This window comes from Coregonus lavaretus (genome assembly GCF_964263955.1).
Source record: "Coregonus lavaretus genome assembly, chromosome: 27".
Lineage (NCBI taxonomy): Eukaryota > Metazoa > Chordata > Actinopteri > Salmoniformes > Salmonidae > Coregonus > Coregonus lavaretus.
In genome coordinates, this window is record NC_140014.1 from 10231384 (window position 1) to 10251305 (window position 19922).

The window sequence follows — 19922 nt, forward strand, 5'->3', positions numbered from 1 at the left end:
TTCTCTCACTATTGTCTGAGATGCATCTGCTGGAGAGTCAGCTGGCTGATACAGCAGGGATGTCAATAATATCACCCAGCAACATACCCACATTACCCACAGTTAAATACATACACATTTTCCATCCCCCACGTCACAATTAAACAAAATTAAACTAACGAAATAATACAAAGTATTGATGATTTCTAAATTGTCTTGAACTTTTTTCTCTAGATACTCATCTTATGTTACATCATTTACCTCCCAACTGAACAGCCATGAAGTCTGCTCTGGATGGAATAGCTGACACCACTTTCCGAACAATAACTACTGGTTTGCAATATCTTGGCTCCAACGATGTGAGCTACAATGACCCGTCCATTGATTCTGGCTTTGCCAAGACTGGATTCCATTTACAGAAGGCTCACTCTGCCCCACTTAGAAACTCCTTCCCTGGAGTACCTAGAGACGAGGAGCTCATCTTTAATGGCAACTCCGTTTACCAGACCAACTTCTCTGAACTGGTTGTCAATGGGACCTTTTTGGACGGCGGGGGTTCTATCCAATGCGGGGAGAACTTTGTGGACATGGAGTGCTTCATGATTCTGACCCCCAGCCAGCAGTTGGTAGTAGCGGTCATGGCACTCACCCTGGGAACCTTTACAGTGCTTGAGAACCTTATGGTACTGTGTGTGATCCTCCACTCCCACACCCTGCGCTGTCGGCCCTCCTACCACTTCATAGGCAGCCTGGCTGTGGCCGACCTTCTGGGCAGTGTCATATTTGTGTACAGTTTCTTGGACTTCCATGTGTTACACCGGAAGGACAGCCCTAATGTGTTTCTCTTTAAGCTTGGTGGAGTCATCGCCTCTTTCAGTGCCTCTGTGGGCAGTCTCTTTCTCACGGCCATAGACCGCTACATCTCCATCCACAGACCCATGGCTTACAAGCGGATCGTCACCAAGACCAAGGCTGTCATCGCCTTCTGCATGATGTGGACTATCTCCATCGTCATCGCGGTGCTCCCCCTACTTGGCTGGAACTGTAAGCAACTGAACTCAGTGTGCTCTGACATTTTCCCACTCATCGACGAGAAGTACCTGATGTTCTGGATAGGGATGACCAGTGTGCTGCTGCTGTTTATCATCTACGCCTACATGTTCATCCTGTGGAAGGCCCACCACCACGCCGTGCGCATGATGAGCCGCAGCTCCCAGAAGAGCATCATCGTCTACACAGCGGACGGCACCAAGGTGCAGACAATGCGGCCTGAGCAGGCCCGCATGGATATCCGCCTGGCCAAGACCTTGGTGCTGATCCTGGTGGTCCTCATCATCTGCTGGGGTCCTGTGCTGGCCATCATGGTCTACGACCTCTTCTGGAAGATGAACAACTTTATCAAGACGGTCTTTGCCTTCTGCAGCATGCTTTGCCTGCTCAACTCCACCGTCAACCCCATCATCTACGCCCTGAGGAGTAAGGACCTGCGCCGGGCCTTTCTTAACATCTGCCAGACATGCAGGGGAACTTCTCAACCACTGGACAACAGCGCTGAGTCCGATTGCCACAGCAGGAGGAGCTTAAAAGGCACAGCCACAGCCTACAAATCCACGGCTAGCTGTGAAAACACCACTGTGAAAGTGGCCAAAGTCACCCTGTTGGTCTCCGCCGAGATATCTGCAGAGGCGGTCTGAGATACAGTCTGCCATCATGTGACTGTGAAGGAATCAACTCTGAAGAATCATGTAGAATAGTCACTACCCCAACTAGCACAGCCCTGAAAGTTTGCCAAACATGAACTTCAAATTCAGCACTTTGAAATCTATGTAGCTGTAGGATAAGAGAATGTGGTTTTTTATTTCAATCTTTCAGAAGCACTTCATTCATTTATTTTCATAGGGAAATAGTGGCGATAAGCTTTGTTAAACTGCACAGTTGTGTATTTAGCGGCACGCTGATCTGCCCTTTGACTGTATCGTTTGTCTCTATAAAGTGCTTGTAGGTGAAATTGGCTGCTCTTTCATCTGTGAAGTACATTGTAAATTAGTACATTGTGATGGTTTGTAGTTCTTGTCATAAAGTATGTTGTATGAAACTGTTTTGATTTCCTTATTTTTTGAGTGATGCATAATTGAGGGCCATGTTATGCCATACAAGAGTAGATCATGTACATCTTTTCAATTATTCACATTATTTCATCTTATGCAGAGACAGATTTCCCCCAAAGAATAACCACAACCACAAAGACATGTAATGTTGCGCAGTATTAAATGTTTTTTCCCCTCTCCATCTGCATTAAATAAGTGTTTTTCTGTGAATAAACCTTTACATTTCTGTTTCAAATAAAAGCATTCAGGAAAGCAGCTTGTGAACCACACATACAGTATAATACATATGTATTAGTTTTTGCATCTCATGAGATTGATGGCTGCACTGCAATGCTACTGTGAAGAACAGACCTTGTTATCTCATGAAACTACAGAGACAGAAAAAAGATTAAGTCTTTTTGTGTAGTTACTAATTCCAAAACAGACTAATTTAGTAATAAGCAATGTATATGAATGCTTTCATCTGAACATAGCAATTGAAACACAATAGCCAGTGTATTTTATTGCAGCTGTGCTTACACGAAAAGCTTTACAATCCATCACCAACCAAGAACTGTCAAAATAATGACAAATGAAATAAAATCTACCAAGTCAGTGAAGGATCACAGGAATGTGCATTTTAAAGATGTCTCTGCTAGGATAAAAATGTGCAAATACTTAATTTACAATCATAATAATTTATATTCAAAATTATTGTGGTTTCCCCATTTAATCACCTTTGTGTGGTTTAGTTTCCAAGCCTCTGAATAAAGTCAAGTGTGCACAGTACTCATAAGGCATGTACGATATAGTCTTATCAGAGACGTGCTTTGGTCGTTTATGTTTGTGTCAGTCTGGAGGAGAAAGAGGTGTAGGCAGTGGCACATGGGATAATGTGCCATGTTGTAGTGGCACATGAGATAATGTGCCATGTTGTGTGAGGTACTGTACTGCCTTGGAAAAGTAAAACCACAACGTTTTTAAACCCAATTTAAAAATAAAAATAAAGTGAAAAACTGTAACAGAAAAGGCAAAAAAACTATAAGTGAAACAAGCAATTTTACATTATGGGCCCATGCATTTGCAGAGCAAAAGAGACTGGCAAAGGCTAACGGAAATACACCAATCTTCAAGATTAAAGTAACACGAATGTGTATGAATAGGCCTACTGGATATATACGGATGTATATGGATAGCAGCGCAAAATGATTTAATGTATTATGTAATTCCATAACCATACAAACTACCAACTTTTCTCTGCACTACAAAGGTTAGTGCTATCCGGAATCCGTGAGACGTCCCTACCCTAAACCCTAAACTTACCTAACTCTTTAACCATTTTACATTTTAACTTCAATGGGCTAACGTCAGAGCTGGGACGTCCTAAGGATCCTTAATTGCAAGGACCGCACTCCAAATCCTACCATCATCAGTCTCATCAGCGCATGCCCAAACGACCCGGCATGAGAGCATAGTTGAATATTTGACGTCACCAATACGAGAAGCAGACGGCTCGGTTGGTCAAAAAGAAGAAGAAGCTAGCTGGCTTTCAAGATGATGACGTTAGGCAGCAAGTTATATCTTCGTCTGAATGTATAACTTAGCTAGCGAAGGACATCCAAATAGATAACGTTATAAGATAGGTAAGAGTGAAACAAAAGTCAACGATACACGGGCGTCGGATTGATAGGAAAGGAGGGCAACTTTTCCCCGGAAAGGTGAAGGGAATTTGTTTTCATTTGGTTAGCTAGCTTGATAAGTTAGCTAACGGTAGCCAACATCAACAGTCGCAAGACCCCTTCCTGGACTTGTCGAAGTTGCAAAGCTAGCTGAAAAGCCATCAGGATAAGCTCTTTCCTAGCTAGCTAACGAACGTTAGAAAGCCATTTTCTTTTGTGTTTCGCATTAGCCACACTGACCTCGTTCGGTCTTTGTAGACCCTCCTAGATTCAAATCATGGCATGTGGAGCGACCCTGAAAAGGACCATGGATTTTGATCCATTGATGAGTCCAACGTCCCCTAAAAGGAGAAGATGTATTCCGGTGTCCCCATCATCATCATCCTCCTCATCACCACGGAAATACCTTCGCATGGAGCCGTCACCATTTGGAGAGGTGTCATCCAAACTATCAGCTGGTAAGTACCGGATGAACCCAACTCATACCGGACATCTAACGTTAGCAAGCCAGGCAGTGTGCTAGCTTGCTGCATGGTCAGCGGGCAGCTAACCCTTAAAGGTCCAATGCAACAGTTTAAAAAAAATGGATGGGTAATTAAGTACCTTACTGTGATTGTTTTCAATTAAAATGTTCAAAAAGAAACACAATTGCTTCTTAGCAAAGAGCAATTTCACAAGCAATAATTTTGCTAGGACTGTCTGGGAGTGGTCTGAGTGGGGAGGGGAAAACTGAAAATTAGCTGTTAACAAATTTACCGCCTGGTAATGTCACCTGGCAGGCCACAACTCCATCCCACCAAAACAGGCTGAAATTTTAGGTGGTCTTTTCAAACAGCTCTTACACTAGAAGGGCATTTTTCACAATATTAATCCAACCTCATAGTGTGGAAATATAAAACACAGGAAAATCACATTAACGGCACTTAAGTTAGCATGCTATTTTTCCAAGATCATGCAAGGTGTTAGCCAATAGCTACTTGTGTTATTGCAGCACCTACAGTGCATTCAGAAAGTATTCAGACCCCTTGACCTTTTCCACATTTTGTTACAGCCTTATTCTAAAATTGATTAAATAAATGTTTTTCCTCATCAATCTACACAAAGTACCTCATAATGACAAAGCGAAAACAGGTTTTTTGATTTTTTTCAAATGTATTAAAAATAGAAAACAGATACATTATTTACATAACTATTCAGACCCTTTGCTATGAGACTCGAAAATTGAGCTCAGGTACATCCTGTTTCCATTGATGATCTTCAGATGTTTCTACAACTTGATTGGAGTCCACCTGTGGTAAATAAAATTGATTGGACATGATTTGGAAAGGCACACACCTGTCTATATAAGGTCCCACAGTTGACAGTGCATGTCAGAGCAAAAACCAAGCCATGAGGTCGAAGGAATTGTCCGTAGAGCTCAGAGACAGGATTGTGTCGAGGCACATATCTGGGGAAGGGTACCAAAAAATGTCTGCAGCATTGAAGGTCCCCAAAAACACAGTGGCCTCCATCATTCTTAAATGGAAGAAGTTTGGAACCACCAAGACTCTTCCTAGAGCTGGCTGCCCGGCCAAACTGAGCAATCGGGGGAGAAGGGCGTTGGTCAGGGAGGTGACCAAGAACCCGATGGTCACTGACAGAGCTCCAGAATTCCTCTGTGGAGATAGGAGAACCTTCCAGAAGGACAACCATCTCTGCAGCACTCCACCAATCAGGCCTTTATGGTAGAGTGGCCAGACGGAAGCCCCTCCTCAGTAAAAGGCACATGACAGCCCGCTTTGAGTTTGCCAAAAGGCACTTAAAGGACACTCAGACCATGAAAAACCAAGATTGAACTCTGGCCTGAATGCCATGCGTCACGTCTGTAGGAAACCTGGCACCATCCCTACGGTGAAGCGTGGTGGTGGCAGCATCATGCTGTGGGGATATTTTTCAGCAGCAGGGACAGGAAGAATAGTCAGGATCGAGGGAAAGATGAACGGAGCAAAGGACAGAGAGATCCTTGATGAAAACCGGGACCTCAGACTCGTCCCGTGTAGCTCAGTTGGTAGAGCATGGCGCTTGTAACGCCAGGGTTGTGGGTTCGATTCCCATGGGGGCCAGTATGAAAAAAATATTTATGCACTCACAAACTGTAAGTCGCTCTGGATAAGAGCGTCTGCTAAATGACAAAAAATTTACAAATATGTAAAAATGTGAAGGTTCACCTTCCAACAGGACAACGATCCTAAGCACACAGCCAAGACAACGCAGGAGTGGCTTCGGGACAAGTCTCTGAATGTCTTTGAGTGGCCCAGCCAGAGCCCGGACTTGAACCCAATCGAACATATCTGGAGAGACCTGAAAATAGCTGTGCAGCGACGCTCCCCATCCAACCTGACAGAGGTTAAAAGGATCTGCAGGGAAGAATGGGAGAACTCCCCAAATACAGGTGTGCCAAGCTTGTAGCATCATACCCAAGAAGACTCGAGGCTGTAATCGCTGCCAAAGGTGCTTCAACAAAGTACTGAGTAAAGGGTCTGAATACTTATGTAAATGTGATATTTCAGTTTTTTTATTTGTAATAAATCATTTTGGGGTATTGTGTGTAGATTGATGAGGTGAAAAAAATCGATTTAATCCATTTTAGAATAAGGCTGTTACGTAACAAAATGTGGAAAAAGGGAAGGGGTCTGAATACTTTCCAAATGCACTGTATATCTGGCTATATGACTAATTCAATATTGCACCATCCCATTCTCTGGGCTCTGTCTGCAAACAAAACCAGTAGTATCTACCAGGAATAATGAAACTAATAATAATAATAATAATAATAATAACAACAACGATAAATGTTTGATGAATCTATTAATTATGTATGACCACTGGAGTCTTTGCCACTCAAAATATTTTTTTATAGAATATTTTGATATTTATTTAATCACTCAATCTTGCCAAAGCATATTCTGTAGGAGGGGTTAATATGAATTTAAAATAATTGTACATGATTTATATGAACTTTGAAATGAACAAGGGAGAGGTTAACCGTAGGCTGAGTCGGGCATAAGCTTATTCCCACACTTTACAATAACTCTGTTGCAATGGTCTTAAGTAGTCTCCGTATAGGCTATTCCCTCCATCGCGACACTGCTGCCCAGTTGAAGAGCTTGTGATCTCCATGCAGCACCATGCGCCTACGGAAAAGCACACCTCAGCCGCAGAAGATGCCCTTCTGGAGGCATGCAGCCATAGTCATTATACCCTAATGTAGGCCTATTTGCCTACTAGCCAAATAAAGTGAAGAGCATGCATGATGCGTGCAACTTGTCATTCCAACATATTTGAACATTGAATTAATCCTTTGTTCAGTTCAGCCAGTCAGTATGTCATCCATTCAGTCATTTGTCTGAGTTGCAATAGGAACTAAATCAAAGAGAATGTTCTTATCCATTTGGTTATTGAAATCCATGTGTATTCAAAATTCTCTAAAGGTTCTTTAGCCTATCATTTTAATTAAATGTTTAATTTAGGCCTATCCAAATAAAAAATAGGCCTTCAACTTGAAGGCATTGCAATTTAGGCTCATTTTTGGGTACTGGTGTCTTGCGGAATAATTTTAGAACTCTATTTGTGTTTTTATTATAGGGCTCCCCTTAAAGAGGCTTACTCACAGGCCTCTAAATATAGCCTCTAAATACATTGTAAACCAAATAGTTGAAGAAGCACATGCAGTGGCTGATAGGGAAAACAGATCTGGCAATAAGAATAGGCTATAGATAGTCTTTGGAACCCCTTGGCTATTTCGCTCAGGACAGGTTATAGCCAATACTTAATCAATATTTTGTTTTATCTCATTTATTGATATGGATATAGCCTCTGTGTGATGGGGTTGTGCAACGCAAATGGCTATAACAAGCCAACATACAGAGTGGAATTCACTCAGTCTGTGCTCCCAAATACTGGAAAAAGTGTGATTCATTAGGTTACATAATCACCACAGTAGCCCCATGCGGCTATACAAATAAATTATGCAATTATATGGCCATTAAATAACACACAACAGCACGGCATATTTAGATAGCGGAATAGGCCTAGCCTAAATCATATTTACTTTCTATTTTGCAGCTCAGACGATTATTGTAGACAAGGCTCTGTGTCTATCATTCTCACACAAGTCATTTGCTGAAAGCCCAAGCCTATACTTCGCCATCTACTGGTATAACGTTGTTAGTGAATGCAGATCTAAAATAATACTTTTATTTTAGAATTGAAACCGGAAGCTGCAAAGCAACTCTAACGTCTGGGCTAGAGTTGCTTCATAGACTAGCTACGTTCAGTCAATGTTCTTTGCAGATGCCACATTACTGACAAAAGTTTGTGCGCATAAAAAAGATCTGTAGCCGAGTAAAGGGAGACAAAGTAAGAATTGAAGGTGTAAATGTTCATTCATAGTCATAACATAGGGTTTCTACATTTACAGATCTAATTTAATGTTTACCGTTCATTAATGGCTTTTCTTACGATCCTACTGATACAGACGTTCAACCTTTTGGCAGCTATCTCGCTTCATACGGACCAGACCAGGGTTTGGAAAGTCAATGGGAGAAGTGAAATTCGTCATTCGTTGTTAATTTTCTTGAAATCTAAAGCCAAAACCTAGATGATTCGAGCCAGTGTCTTAAGTAGCTGCAACTGTCATTACCACAACCTTGTGAAAGTGACAAACTTTATCGAAGGAGTGCCTTTAATTTGACGACCTGCACATGCGCAGTTCGGCGCGACAAGACTGTTAGACCTGATGACATGTTTCTGTGCATGAGCTTTGCTAGCTAACATCGTCATGACATTGCCGACAAGTGTGATCAGGGATTTCTATTGGAGAAGCAGTTTCTGCATATCTTCATACTGTACTGTCTTTTTAAAAATGTATAATGATAATTATTTAATTTTAATTTTTAGGGGGTATATCAGCTTTAATATTGCAGATAGATTGTAACTTCCATCAATGTAATTGTCTGTATCACTTCCTATCCCCCTTTGTTGTCCTTAAGCCATTTTACCACAACTTTGGAAGTATGCTTGGGGTCATTGTCCTTTTGGAAGACCCATTTGCAACCAAGCTTTAACTTCCTGACTGATGTCTTGAGATGTTACTTCCATACATCCACATAATTTTTCTTCCTTATGATGCCATCTATTTTGTGAAGTGCACCAGTCCCTCCTGCAGCAAAGCACCCCCACAGCATGATGCTGCCACCCCCATTCTTCATGGTTGGGATGGTGTTCTTCGGCTTGCAAGCATCCCCCCTTTTCCACCAAACATAACAATGTTCATTATTTTACATTTTAGTCATTTAGCAGACGCTCTTATCCAGAGAAACTTACAGTTAGTGATAGCATACTTTTTACATATATATTTTTTCATACCAAACAGTTCCATTTTTGTTTCATCAGACCAGAGGACATTTCTTCAAAAAGTACGATCTTTGTCCCCATGTGCAGTTGCAAACCGTAGTCTGGCTTTTTTATGGCAGTTTTGGAGCAGTGGCTTCTTCCTTGCTGAGCGGCCTTTCAGGTTATGTCAATATAGGACTTGTTTTACTGTAGATACTTTTGTACCTGTTTCCTCCAGCATTTTCACAAGGTCCTTTGCTGTTGTTCTGGGATTGATTTTCACTTTTCGCTCCAAAGTACATTAATCTCTAGGAGACATAACGCGTCTCCTTCCTGAGCGGTATGACGGCTGCGTGGTCCCATGGTGTTTATACTTGCGTACTATTGTTTGTACAGATGAACGTGGTACCTTCAGGCATTTGGAAATTGCTCCCAAGGATGAACCAGACTTGTGGAGGTCTACAATTATTTTTCTGAGGTCTTGGCTGATTTCTTTTGATTTTCCCATGATGTCAAGCAAAGAGGCACTGAGTTTGAAGGTAGGCCTTGAAATACATCCACAGGTACACCTCCAATTGACTCAAATGATGTCAATTAGCCTATCAGAAGCTTCTAAAGCCATGACATCATTTTCTAGAATTTTCCAAGCTGTTTAAAGGCACAGTCAACTTAGTGTATGTAAACTTCTGACCCACTGGAATTGTGATACAGTGAATTATAAATGAAATAATCTGTCAGTAAACAATTGTTGGAAAAATTACTTGTCATGCACAAAGTAGATGTCCTAACCAACTTGCCAAAACTATAGTTTGTTAACAAGAAATGTGTGGAGTGGTTGAAAAACAAGTTTTAATGACTCCAACCTAAGTGTATTTAAACTTCCGACTTCAACTGGACATATACATACAGTGAGGGAAAAAAGTATTTGATCCCCTGCTGATTTTGTAAGTTTGCCCACTGACAAAGACATGATCAGTCTATAATTTGAATGGTAGGTTTATTTGAACAGTGAGAGACAGAATAACAACAACAAAATCCAGAAAAATGCATGTCAAAAATGTTATGAATTGATTTGCATTTTGATGAGGGAAATAAGTATTTGACCCCTCTGCAAAACATGACTTAGTACTTTGTGGCAAAACCCTTGTTTCCAATCACAGAGGTCAGACGTTTCTTGTAGTTGGCCACCAGGTTTGCACACATCTCAGGAGGAATTTTGTCCCACTCCTCTTTGCAGATCTTCTCCAAGTCATTAAGGTTTCGAGGCTGACGTTTGGCAACTCGAACCTTCAGCTCCCTCCACAGATTTTCTATGGGATTAAGGTCTGGAGACTGGCTAGGCCACTCCAGGACCTTAATGTGCTTCTTCTTGAGCCACTCCTTTGTTGCCTTGTTTTGGGTCATTGTCATGCTGGAATACCCATCCAGGACCCATTTTCAATGACCTGGCTGAGGGAAGGAGGTTCTCACCCAAGATTTGATGGTACATCTTTGATGCAGTAAAGTTGTCCTGTCCCCTTAGCAGAAAAACACCCCCAAAGCATAATGTTTCCACCTCCATGTTTGACGGTGGGGATGGTGTTCTTGGGGTCATAGGCAGCATTCCTCCTCCTCCAAACACGGCGAGTTGAGTTGATGGCAAAGAGCTCGATTTTGGTCTCATCTGACCACAACACTTTCACCCAGTTCTCCTCTGAATCATTCAGATGTTCATTGGCAAACTTCAGACAGGCCTGTATATGTGCTTTCTTGAGCAGGGTGACCTTGCGGGCGCTGCAGGATTTCAGTCCTTCACGGCGTAGTGTGTTACCAATTGTTTTCTTGGTGACTATGGTCTCAGCTGCCTTGAGATCATTGACAAGATCCTCCCGTGTAGTTCTGGGCTTATTCCTCACCGTTCTCATGATCATTACAACTCCACGAGGTGAGATCTTGCATGGAGCCCCAGGCCGAGGGAGATTGACAGTTATTTTGTGTTTCTTCCATTTGCGAATAATCGCACCAACTGTTGTCACCTTCTCACCAAGCTGCTTGGCGATGGTCTTGTAGCCCATTCCAGCCTTGTGTAGGTCTACAATCTTGTCCCTGACATCCTTGGAGAGCTCTTTGGTCTTGGCCATGGTGGAGAGTTTGGAATCTGATTGATTGATTGCTTCTGTGGACAGGTGTCTTTTATACAGGTAACAAACTGAGATTAGGAGCACTCCCTTTAAGAGTGTGCTCCTAATCTCAGCTCGTTACCTGTATAAAAGACACCTGGGAGCCAGAAATCTTTCTGATTGAGAGGGGGTCAAATACTTATTTCCCTCATTAAAATGCAAATCAATTTATAACATTTTTGTCATGCGTTTTTCTGGATTTTGTTGTTGTTATTCTGTCTCTCACTGTTCAAATAAACCTACCATTAAAATTATAGACTGATCATGATTTTGTCAGTGGGCAAACGTACAAAATCAGCAGGGGATCAAATACCTTTTTCCCTCACTGTACAAACATACATACATACATACATACATACATACATACATATAAATACATACATAGCCTTAAAAAATATATATTTCCCTTTATTACTTTCCAACCCCACCACCCCTTCCCTAATTGGAGTAAACAAGTGAACAACAACCGCTTAGGCCTCTACTTCCAGCTTATACATACTATATACATTTTATGGACACAGTCAATTTTACAATAATTCTATTTTGTTTGATTTTACTCCTGAAATTCCTCTACCCTCAACCTCTCCGATCATTTTCATGATGTCCATCCGGTTTGCCATATATCCGATATGCCATATCTTTCTAACTGTGCTCTTTCACAAAAGCTCTCAACCTATAACCTATATACTTATTATGGAAACAGTATGCTTTACATTAGTTATCTTGTTGTTATTAGTTGTTGTTATTAGTCCCATCCTTCAGCTCCATTCAACACCTCCCATCTATCTCTTAACACCATCCATATTGGATTTCTATTTGCCATATATTTTTCAACTGTACTGTGATGTTTCACAAAAGTTCTGAACCCTTCTATTCTCATTGTTTCTACAGATTGTAAATTGAAAATAATTATTTTTGCTAAAAGTATTATTATATTATTGATCGATTGACTATTATTTTTCAGATCACCCAGTAGTGCTATCTGCAGGGTTAGCTCAGGTAAATATTGCAATCCTTCAGCCATTCCTTGACCTGTGACCAAAAACAAGCTACAAATGGACAGTACCAAAACAAATGATCTAATGATTCTGTCTCTTCGCAGCAAAATCTGCAGAGCTGGGAAGATTGTATCCCCCATATAAATAATTATATTGGTAGCAAGAATTTTGTATAATAATTTAAATGGAAAAATTCTAAGTTTTGAATCCGGCATCGTTTTGCGTATCAGTTCATCAACACTATGCCATGGAATCGGTACGTCAAAAATCTCTTCCCAACTATTTTGCAATCTATATGGGACGGCTGTCAATCCTTTGGTCCTTAAATGAAACTGGTATACTTTTTTATTTATCACAATTTTCTTTAACCAATTATGGTCTTTAATGCAGGGCCGACAGACAAGTTCCTTACTTTTTCCCCTTTCCACTTTCCTCTTCCATTTTTGCGGTAATGCTGCAATTATTTGGTTGTAATTTTGGGTAGAGCAGACATTTCCATATGTTTTTGTTAGCTGCATGTGCGACATAACTCCACCAGTCCTACCTATATAATTTACGAAGATTATACCTTTTTTAAACATTATTTCAAAATATAATGGTTTTTTATCAATTAGTATATTTGAGTTTAACATCAATATTTGTTGCATTATTTGTTCTGTCGTTTCTGGAGGATTAAATTGAAATTGCATCCAACTTTCTATGGCTTGTTTTAGAAATAGTGATATTTGGGAAATTATTTCCTTTTCAAATAACTGAAAGTGAGAGGTTGTAATCTGAATAAAGGGAAAAAGGCCATTCTTGAACATGGGATGAGACAATCTTACTAATTTGCTAGAGAACCAGTTCTGATTTAAGTATAACTTTTGTATGACTGAAGCTTTTAGTGATAGGTCAAATGCTTTAATATTTAATAATTTCTGTCCTCCGAATTCATATTAATTATATAAATAGGCCCGTTTAATTTTTTTTGGCTTGCCGTTCCAAATAAAAGGGAATCTTTTTTTCTCATATAATTTAAAAAACTGTTCGCTAGGCGTAGGCAAGACCATAAGCAAATAGGTAAACTGGGATAATGCTAAAGCGTTAATCAGGGTGATTTTTCCACAAATAGACAGGTATTTACCTTTCCATGGTAGCAAGATCTTATCTATTTTTTGCTAACTTTCTATTAAAATGTATTGGAGTGAGATCATTTATTTCATTTGAGATATGTATTCCGAGTATATCCACATCACCATCAGACCGTTTTATTGGTAAACTACATGGTAATGTAAAAATTGTAAAAAAAAAAAAAAAAAGTGATCCAATACGTAATATAGTACATTTATCATAATTTGGTTGTAATCCAGAGGTTAGAACATTTATCTAGATCCTATATGAGGCTGTGGAGGGATTCAAGTTGTGGATTTAAAAGAAAACATGAATCAGCGTACAATGACACCTTTGTTTTTAAGCCCTGGATTTGTAGTCCCTTGATATTATTGTTGGATCTGATTTTAATAGCTAACATTTTGATGGCCATAATAAATAGATATGCCGATAGTGGACAACCTTGTTTTACTCCTCTTGACAGTTTAAAACTTTTGGAGAAATAGCCATTATTTACTATTTTACACCTAGGGTTACTATACATGATTTTAACCCATTTTATAAGAGATTCTCCAAAATTGAAATGCTCCAGGTATTTATATATAAACTCCAGTCATACATTATCAAATGTATTTTCATAGTCTGCTATGAATAGCAGGCCTGGTTTCCCAGATTTTTCATACTGTTCTATTGTTTCCAGTACTTGCCTTATATTATCTTCAATGTATTGTCCATGTAAAAAAAACCTGTCTGATTAGAATGAATAATGTCCGACAATACCTTTTTAATTCTATGCGCTATACATTTTGCTAGAATTTTTGCATCACAACACTGAAGTGTAAGGGGCCTCCATTTTTTAAAATGGACTGGATCTTTTATATTTCCCACTTGTATCCTGTTTCAGTAATAATGAAATCAGACCTTCTTCTTGAGTGTCTGATAATCTACCATTTACATAGGAGTGGTTAAGACATGCTAATAACGGTCCTCTGAGTATATCAAAAAAGGTTTGGTATACCTCGACTGGTATGCCATCCAACCCTGGAGTTTTCCCGGACTTAGTCTTTAATTGCATCCAGAAGTTCCTCCTCTGTAATTCCACCTTCACATGAGTCTTTCTGTATGGCTGTTAATTTTACATTATCAATAGAAAGAAAATCCCTACAATTAGCTTCAGTTAGAGGAGATGGAGGCGACTGAAACGAAATCATATGCTTAAAGTACTTTACTTCCTCCTTCAAAATATAATTTGGTGAATCATGGGTGACTCCCGTCATTTGTAACCAGTTTCAGTAAATTCTTTTGGTAGCATTTCTATGTTGAAGATAAAAAAATAATTTGATGCATTTTTCACCATATTCCATCCAGTTTGCTTTATTTTTATAATATATTACACTTGAACTTAATGTCTGTAAATGTACCAATAAAAAGTACCATAGTGATTGAGTGTCCATATAGCTGTACCATGATATTTGCATTGCTACTAAGTAACCCTCCAATTGTTCACCACTATTCCCCCCGTTAAAGCCCCTCCCCATCCCCATCCCAAGTGTGTATATAGCTATTAAAAATATATACAGTGGGGGAAAAAAGTATTTAGTCAGCCACCAATTGTGCAAGTTCTCCCACTTAAAAAGATGATAGAGGCCTGTAATTTCCATCATAGGTACACGTCAACTATGACAGACAAAGAGAGGGAAAAAAATCCAGAAAATCACATTGTAGGATTTTTTATGAATTTATTTGCAAATTATGGTGGAAAATAAGTATTTGGTCACCTACAAACAAGCAAGATTTCTGGCTCTCACAGACCTGTAACTTCTTCTTTAAGAGGCTCCTCTGTCCTCCACTCGTTACCTGTATTAATGGCACCTGTTTGAACTTGTTATCAGTATAAAAGACACCTGTCCACAACCTCAAACAGTCACACTCCAAACTCCACTATGGCCAAGACCAAAGAGCTGTCAAAGGACACCAGAAACAAAATTGTAGACCTGCACCAGGCTGGGAAGACTGAATCTGCAATAGGTAAGCAGCTTGGTTTGAAGAAATCAACTGTGGGAGCAATTATTAGGAAATGGAAGACATACAAGACCACTGATAATCTCCCTCGATCTGGGGCTCCACGCAAGATCTCACCCCGTGGCGTCAAAATTATCACAAGAACGGTGAGCAAAAATCCCAGAACCACACGGGGGGACCTAGTGAATGACCTGCAGAGAGCTGGGACCAAATTAACAAAGCCTACCATCAGTAACACACTACGCCGCCAGGGACTAAAATCCTGCAGTGCGAGACGTGTCCCCCTGCTTAAGCCAGTACATGTCCAGGCCCGTCTGAAGTTTGCTAGAGTGCATTTGGACGATCCAGAAGATGATTGGGAGAATGTCATATGGTCAGATGAAACCAAAATATAACTTTTTGGTAAAAACTCAACTCGTCGTGTTTGGAGGACAAAGAATGCTGAGTTGCATCCAAAGAACACCATACCTACTGTGAAGCATGGGGGTGGAAACATCATGCTTTGGGGCTGTTTTTCTGCAAAGGGACAAGGACGACTGATCCGTGTAAAGGAAAGAATGAATGGGGCCATGTATCGTGAGATTTTGAGTGAAAACCTCCTTCCATCAGCAAGGGCATTGAAGATGAAACGTGGCTGGGTCTTTCAGCATGACAATGATCCCAAACACACCGCCCGGGCAACGAAGGAGTGGCTTCGTAAGAAGCATTTCAAGGTCCTGGAGTGGCCTAGCCAGTCTCCAGATCTCAACCCCATAGAAAATCTTTGGAGGGAGTTGAAAGTCCGTGTTGGCCAGCAACAGCCCCAAAACATCACTGCTCTAGAGGAGATCTGCATGGAGGAATGAGCCAAAATACCAGCAACAGTGTGTGAAAACCTTGTGAAGACTTACAGAAAACGTTTGACCTGTGTCATTGCCAACAAAGGGTATATAACAAAGTATTGAGAAACTTTTGTTATTGACCAAATACTTATTTTCCACCATAATTTGCAAATAAATTCATTAAAAATCCTACAATGTGATTTTCTGGATATTTTTTTCTCATTTTGTCTGTCATAGTTGACGTGTACCTATGATGAAAATTACAGGCCTCTCTCATATTTTTAAGTGGGAGAACTTGCACAATTGGTGGCTGACTAAAGACTTTTTTCCCCCACTGTATCTATTACAATATCTTGCATATCTTAATTTCATTATCAATTAATATGCGTAATAATGTTGGCAGTTCATGAGAAGGATTGTTACCTATAACCCGGATTGCCATTGTATTACATAACATTTTTGTCAAGCAATTATTATTTTAGCAAACAATTATTGTGGTTCATCCTATATTCTCCCTAACATCCTTACCCCCTTGCAACAGATGTCGGACACACACACACACACACACACACACTTACATACTCAAATCCTTTCCTCCACAATCAAACATAAGCTCAGATGCTCAACGGTTGTTACATCCCAGAGCCCAACTCAAGAAAGGACCTGATTTACGAATGCATATACAGTTACAGCTGTTTGAGAAAGCATACTGTACGGTCTTTGATAACATGATGTTGACATGTTGTCGGCCATAAGGAGTGATAAGGATTGCACTGTAGAGCGAGGCCTCCATTAGATGTGACAACAGTTGTTTGACCAACTCTCTGAATAATTTAGACTCTCTGTGTACTATCTTATTCTAGAGCAAATTCTGAACAACATCAAGCAGGAGTACAAACGCATTCAGAAGCGAAAGCACATCGATGGAGTTTACCAACAGACGGAGGGTTGCTACTCCCCAGAGTCTCCACCCCCTCTTAGTGGATCCAGTATGCCAGGTTTGTTATATGAGCTTATAGTGTACTGTTAGCCTAAACCCTGGTGAGTAGGGGAGATCCACAATAGATGATGTACTAAAGGAACTAGACTCCTTTTTTCCCCCCCAACATGCAAATGACCTAATTGCTCTACTTGTGTCCTCTGCAGGCACATCTGCTGGAGGTTCTTCTCCATCAAAGAAAGAACAGCCCTTATTTACTCTTAGACAAGTTGGAATGATTTGTGAACGTCTACTGAAGGAGCGTGAAGAGAAAGTGCGGGAGGAATATGAGGAGACCATGACTTCCAAGTTGGCAGGTGTGTACAGTCAAACACAATTCACAAAGTGCACCATGTGGCAATATGTGATTTTTACAGTTACAGGCTAATTAAATCCCTCCCTTTCCTCCCACATTTCTATTACAGAACAATATGACACTTTTGTTAAGTTTACACATGACCAGTTGATGCGGAGATTTGGAGAGCAACCTGCAAGCTGTGAGTATTGTTCTGCCCATTTTTCTATTCAATTCTCAGTGCATGTACCATTCCATTGCTGAATGTGAGAAGGCAACTGTGACACCTGAATGGAAAACCTCTAAAGGTTATGCTAACATGGCTGGTTTTCTGCTTTTATCTATTATATTCCAGATGTTTCCTGAGAGACCCAGACTTTGCCAGTCGACCTTCTCTTGCTGCAAGCTATCAAGTTTAAATCTTTGGAAATCCCTGCAAGAGATTGTTGGTTTAATGAAACTTCTTACTGTGCCATATTTCTCCTTTGGGCAAAGGTTTATCTAAGCCGTTATCAGTGGTAATCTCTCTCTTGCGTAAGCAACTAGGTGCTTCCTAATGTAAATTTATGGACCCCTTCTACCAGTGGCCTACGTTTCTTCTGCTGCACCTGTATCAATAAGTTGTCACTCTTACTTTTATAAAGACATCTGGCATTCCAGACTTCATTCACTGTTTTATTTATTTGTTACACATGTATATATGATAAAGCAATGTAGAAATCCAAGGTTTGCTGGTCAATCTATGAGCAAGTGGAAGATACAGGTTAGTACGGTTTGCAGAAGAGAATTTGCAATGCCCCAGAGCCTTTTTTGTATGGGGCTTTACAAAGACTAACTAGAATTCATTCGATTTTTTCCCTTTCAAAATGTTTTTCTTTATTTCATTGACATTGTTTTCCTGGTATTACTTTCAAACATATGTACTTAGTAGAAAAACCAAACAATAAAAATGTTACGTTTCATGCCGTCATAACAGGGTAATGCTTTAACTGAAGTACTAACTGTAATATTTCAATGGTAAATAGCTAATAAAGTAATCAAGTAGAAATAATAGCTACGATATCAGGATCTGTCAACTCAGTCGCTTGTGTTCCACCACAGCTCCCTGCCCCCACTATGGAGTTACCAAATCACTGTAAGGCACATGTCAAACTCATTCCACGGAGGGCCAAGTGTCTACGGGTTTTCGCTCCACCCTTGTACTTGATCGGTGAATTAAGGTCTGTAGTAGTGAACTCCCCTGACCTGGTTGTCTAGGTCTGAATAGAAAAATAAAAAAAAAGGAAAACCTAAAACCTGCAGACACTCGGCCCTCCGTGGAATGAGTTTGACACCCCTGCGTGTAAGGATTATCTGAATGCTCATCCCAGTTGCACTTCATCTTCATTTAGCCCTGAAGTGGTGGAATGATCCTGTTGCAGCTGTTTCATCACCCATTTTCAACCACCGCATGAGGACCCATCTGTTCATTACATATGAATGCACCCCTTAGAACTTGTTAACATGGGTGGTTTTCTGCTTTTATTGTTTTTGCATTTTGTGATACTGCTACTTGATGACAATGTTTTATATAATATTGTATATACACTTCTCTTTGAGTCAGTGTTTGTTACTGGGGTAAACTGTAAACATGTTTACATTTTCCACACCCTTTAAGAACACACTGTGGAGCAAATCATGATACTCAATTGAAGTCACCTTTTATTCAAAAACAATTGACACATACATACTACACAACACAAGCTCAGAGACAGTGAATCAGCAGCCTCCCCAGGTCAGTCATGACACGTGATCAGTCTTCTGCTTGGTGGATTTTATGAATCCCTGGATAAAACAAACACTTCAAGGAGTTGAGGAACAACAATGTGGAAAAGGCATAATTTAATTATGTACAGTCAGGTCCAAAATGATTTGTACCCTTGATAAAGATGAGAAAAAAAGACAATGCAAATACTGTGTACAAAAAATTAGAAACACCTCTTTCCATGACAGACTGACCAGGTGAATGCTATGATCCCTTACTGATGTCACTTGTTAAATCCACTTCAAAATCAGTGTTTGAAGGGGAGGAGACCGGTTAAAGAAGGATTTTTGACAATTGATACATGGATTGTGTATGTGTGCCATTCATAGGGTGAATGGGTAAGACAATATTTAAGTGCCTTTGAACGGGGTATGGGAGTATGTGCCAGGCGCACCTGTTTGAGTGTGTAAAGAACAGCAACGCTGCTGGGTTTTTCACGCTCAACAGTTTCCCGTGTGTATCAAGAATGGTCCACCTCCCAAAGGACATCCATCCAACTTGACAAATGTGGGATGCATTGGAGTCAACATGGGCCAGCATCCCTGTGGAACGCTTTCAACACCTTGTAGAGTCCATGCCCCGATGAAATGAGGCTGTTCTGAGGGCAAAAGGGGGTGCAACTCAATATTAGGAAGGT

At 40.3% G+C, this 19922-nt stretch overlaps 2 protein-coding genes across 2 annotated transcripts; both read left to right on the top strand.

The window, feature by feature from the left end:
- Positions 1–224: 224 nt before the first annotated feature.
- LOC311102321 (cannabinoid receptor type 1A-like) lies at positions 225–1673 on the top strand (the record flags this gene model as incomplete). Its single annotated transcript, XM_084143625.1, has 1 exon — positions 225–1673. The coding sequence occupies exon 1, from the start codon at positions 258–260 to the stop codon at positions 1671–1673; it is 1416 nt and encodes a 471-aa protein (XP_083999751.1). The 5' UTR covers positions 225–257.
- Positions 1674–3545: 1872 nt separating this feature from the next.
- Positions 3546–18526, top strand: LOC311102338 (akirin-2-like). Its single transcript, XM_084143646.1, has 5 exons — positions 3546–4203; positions 17071–17205; positions 17354–17503; positions 17612–17683; positions 17837–18526. The coding sequence occupies exons 1-5, from the start codon at positions 4023–4025 to the stop codon at positions 17845–17847; spliced, it is 549 nt and encodes a 182-aa protein (XP_083999772.1). The 5' UTR covers positions 3546–4022; the 3' UTR covers positions 17848–18526.
- Positions 18527–19922: the final 1396 nt, after the last annotated feature.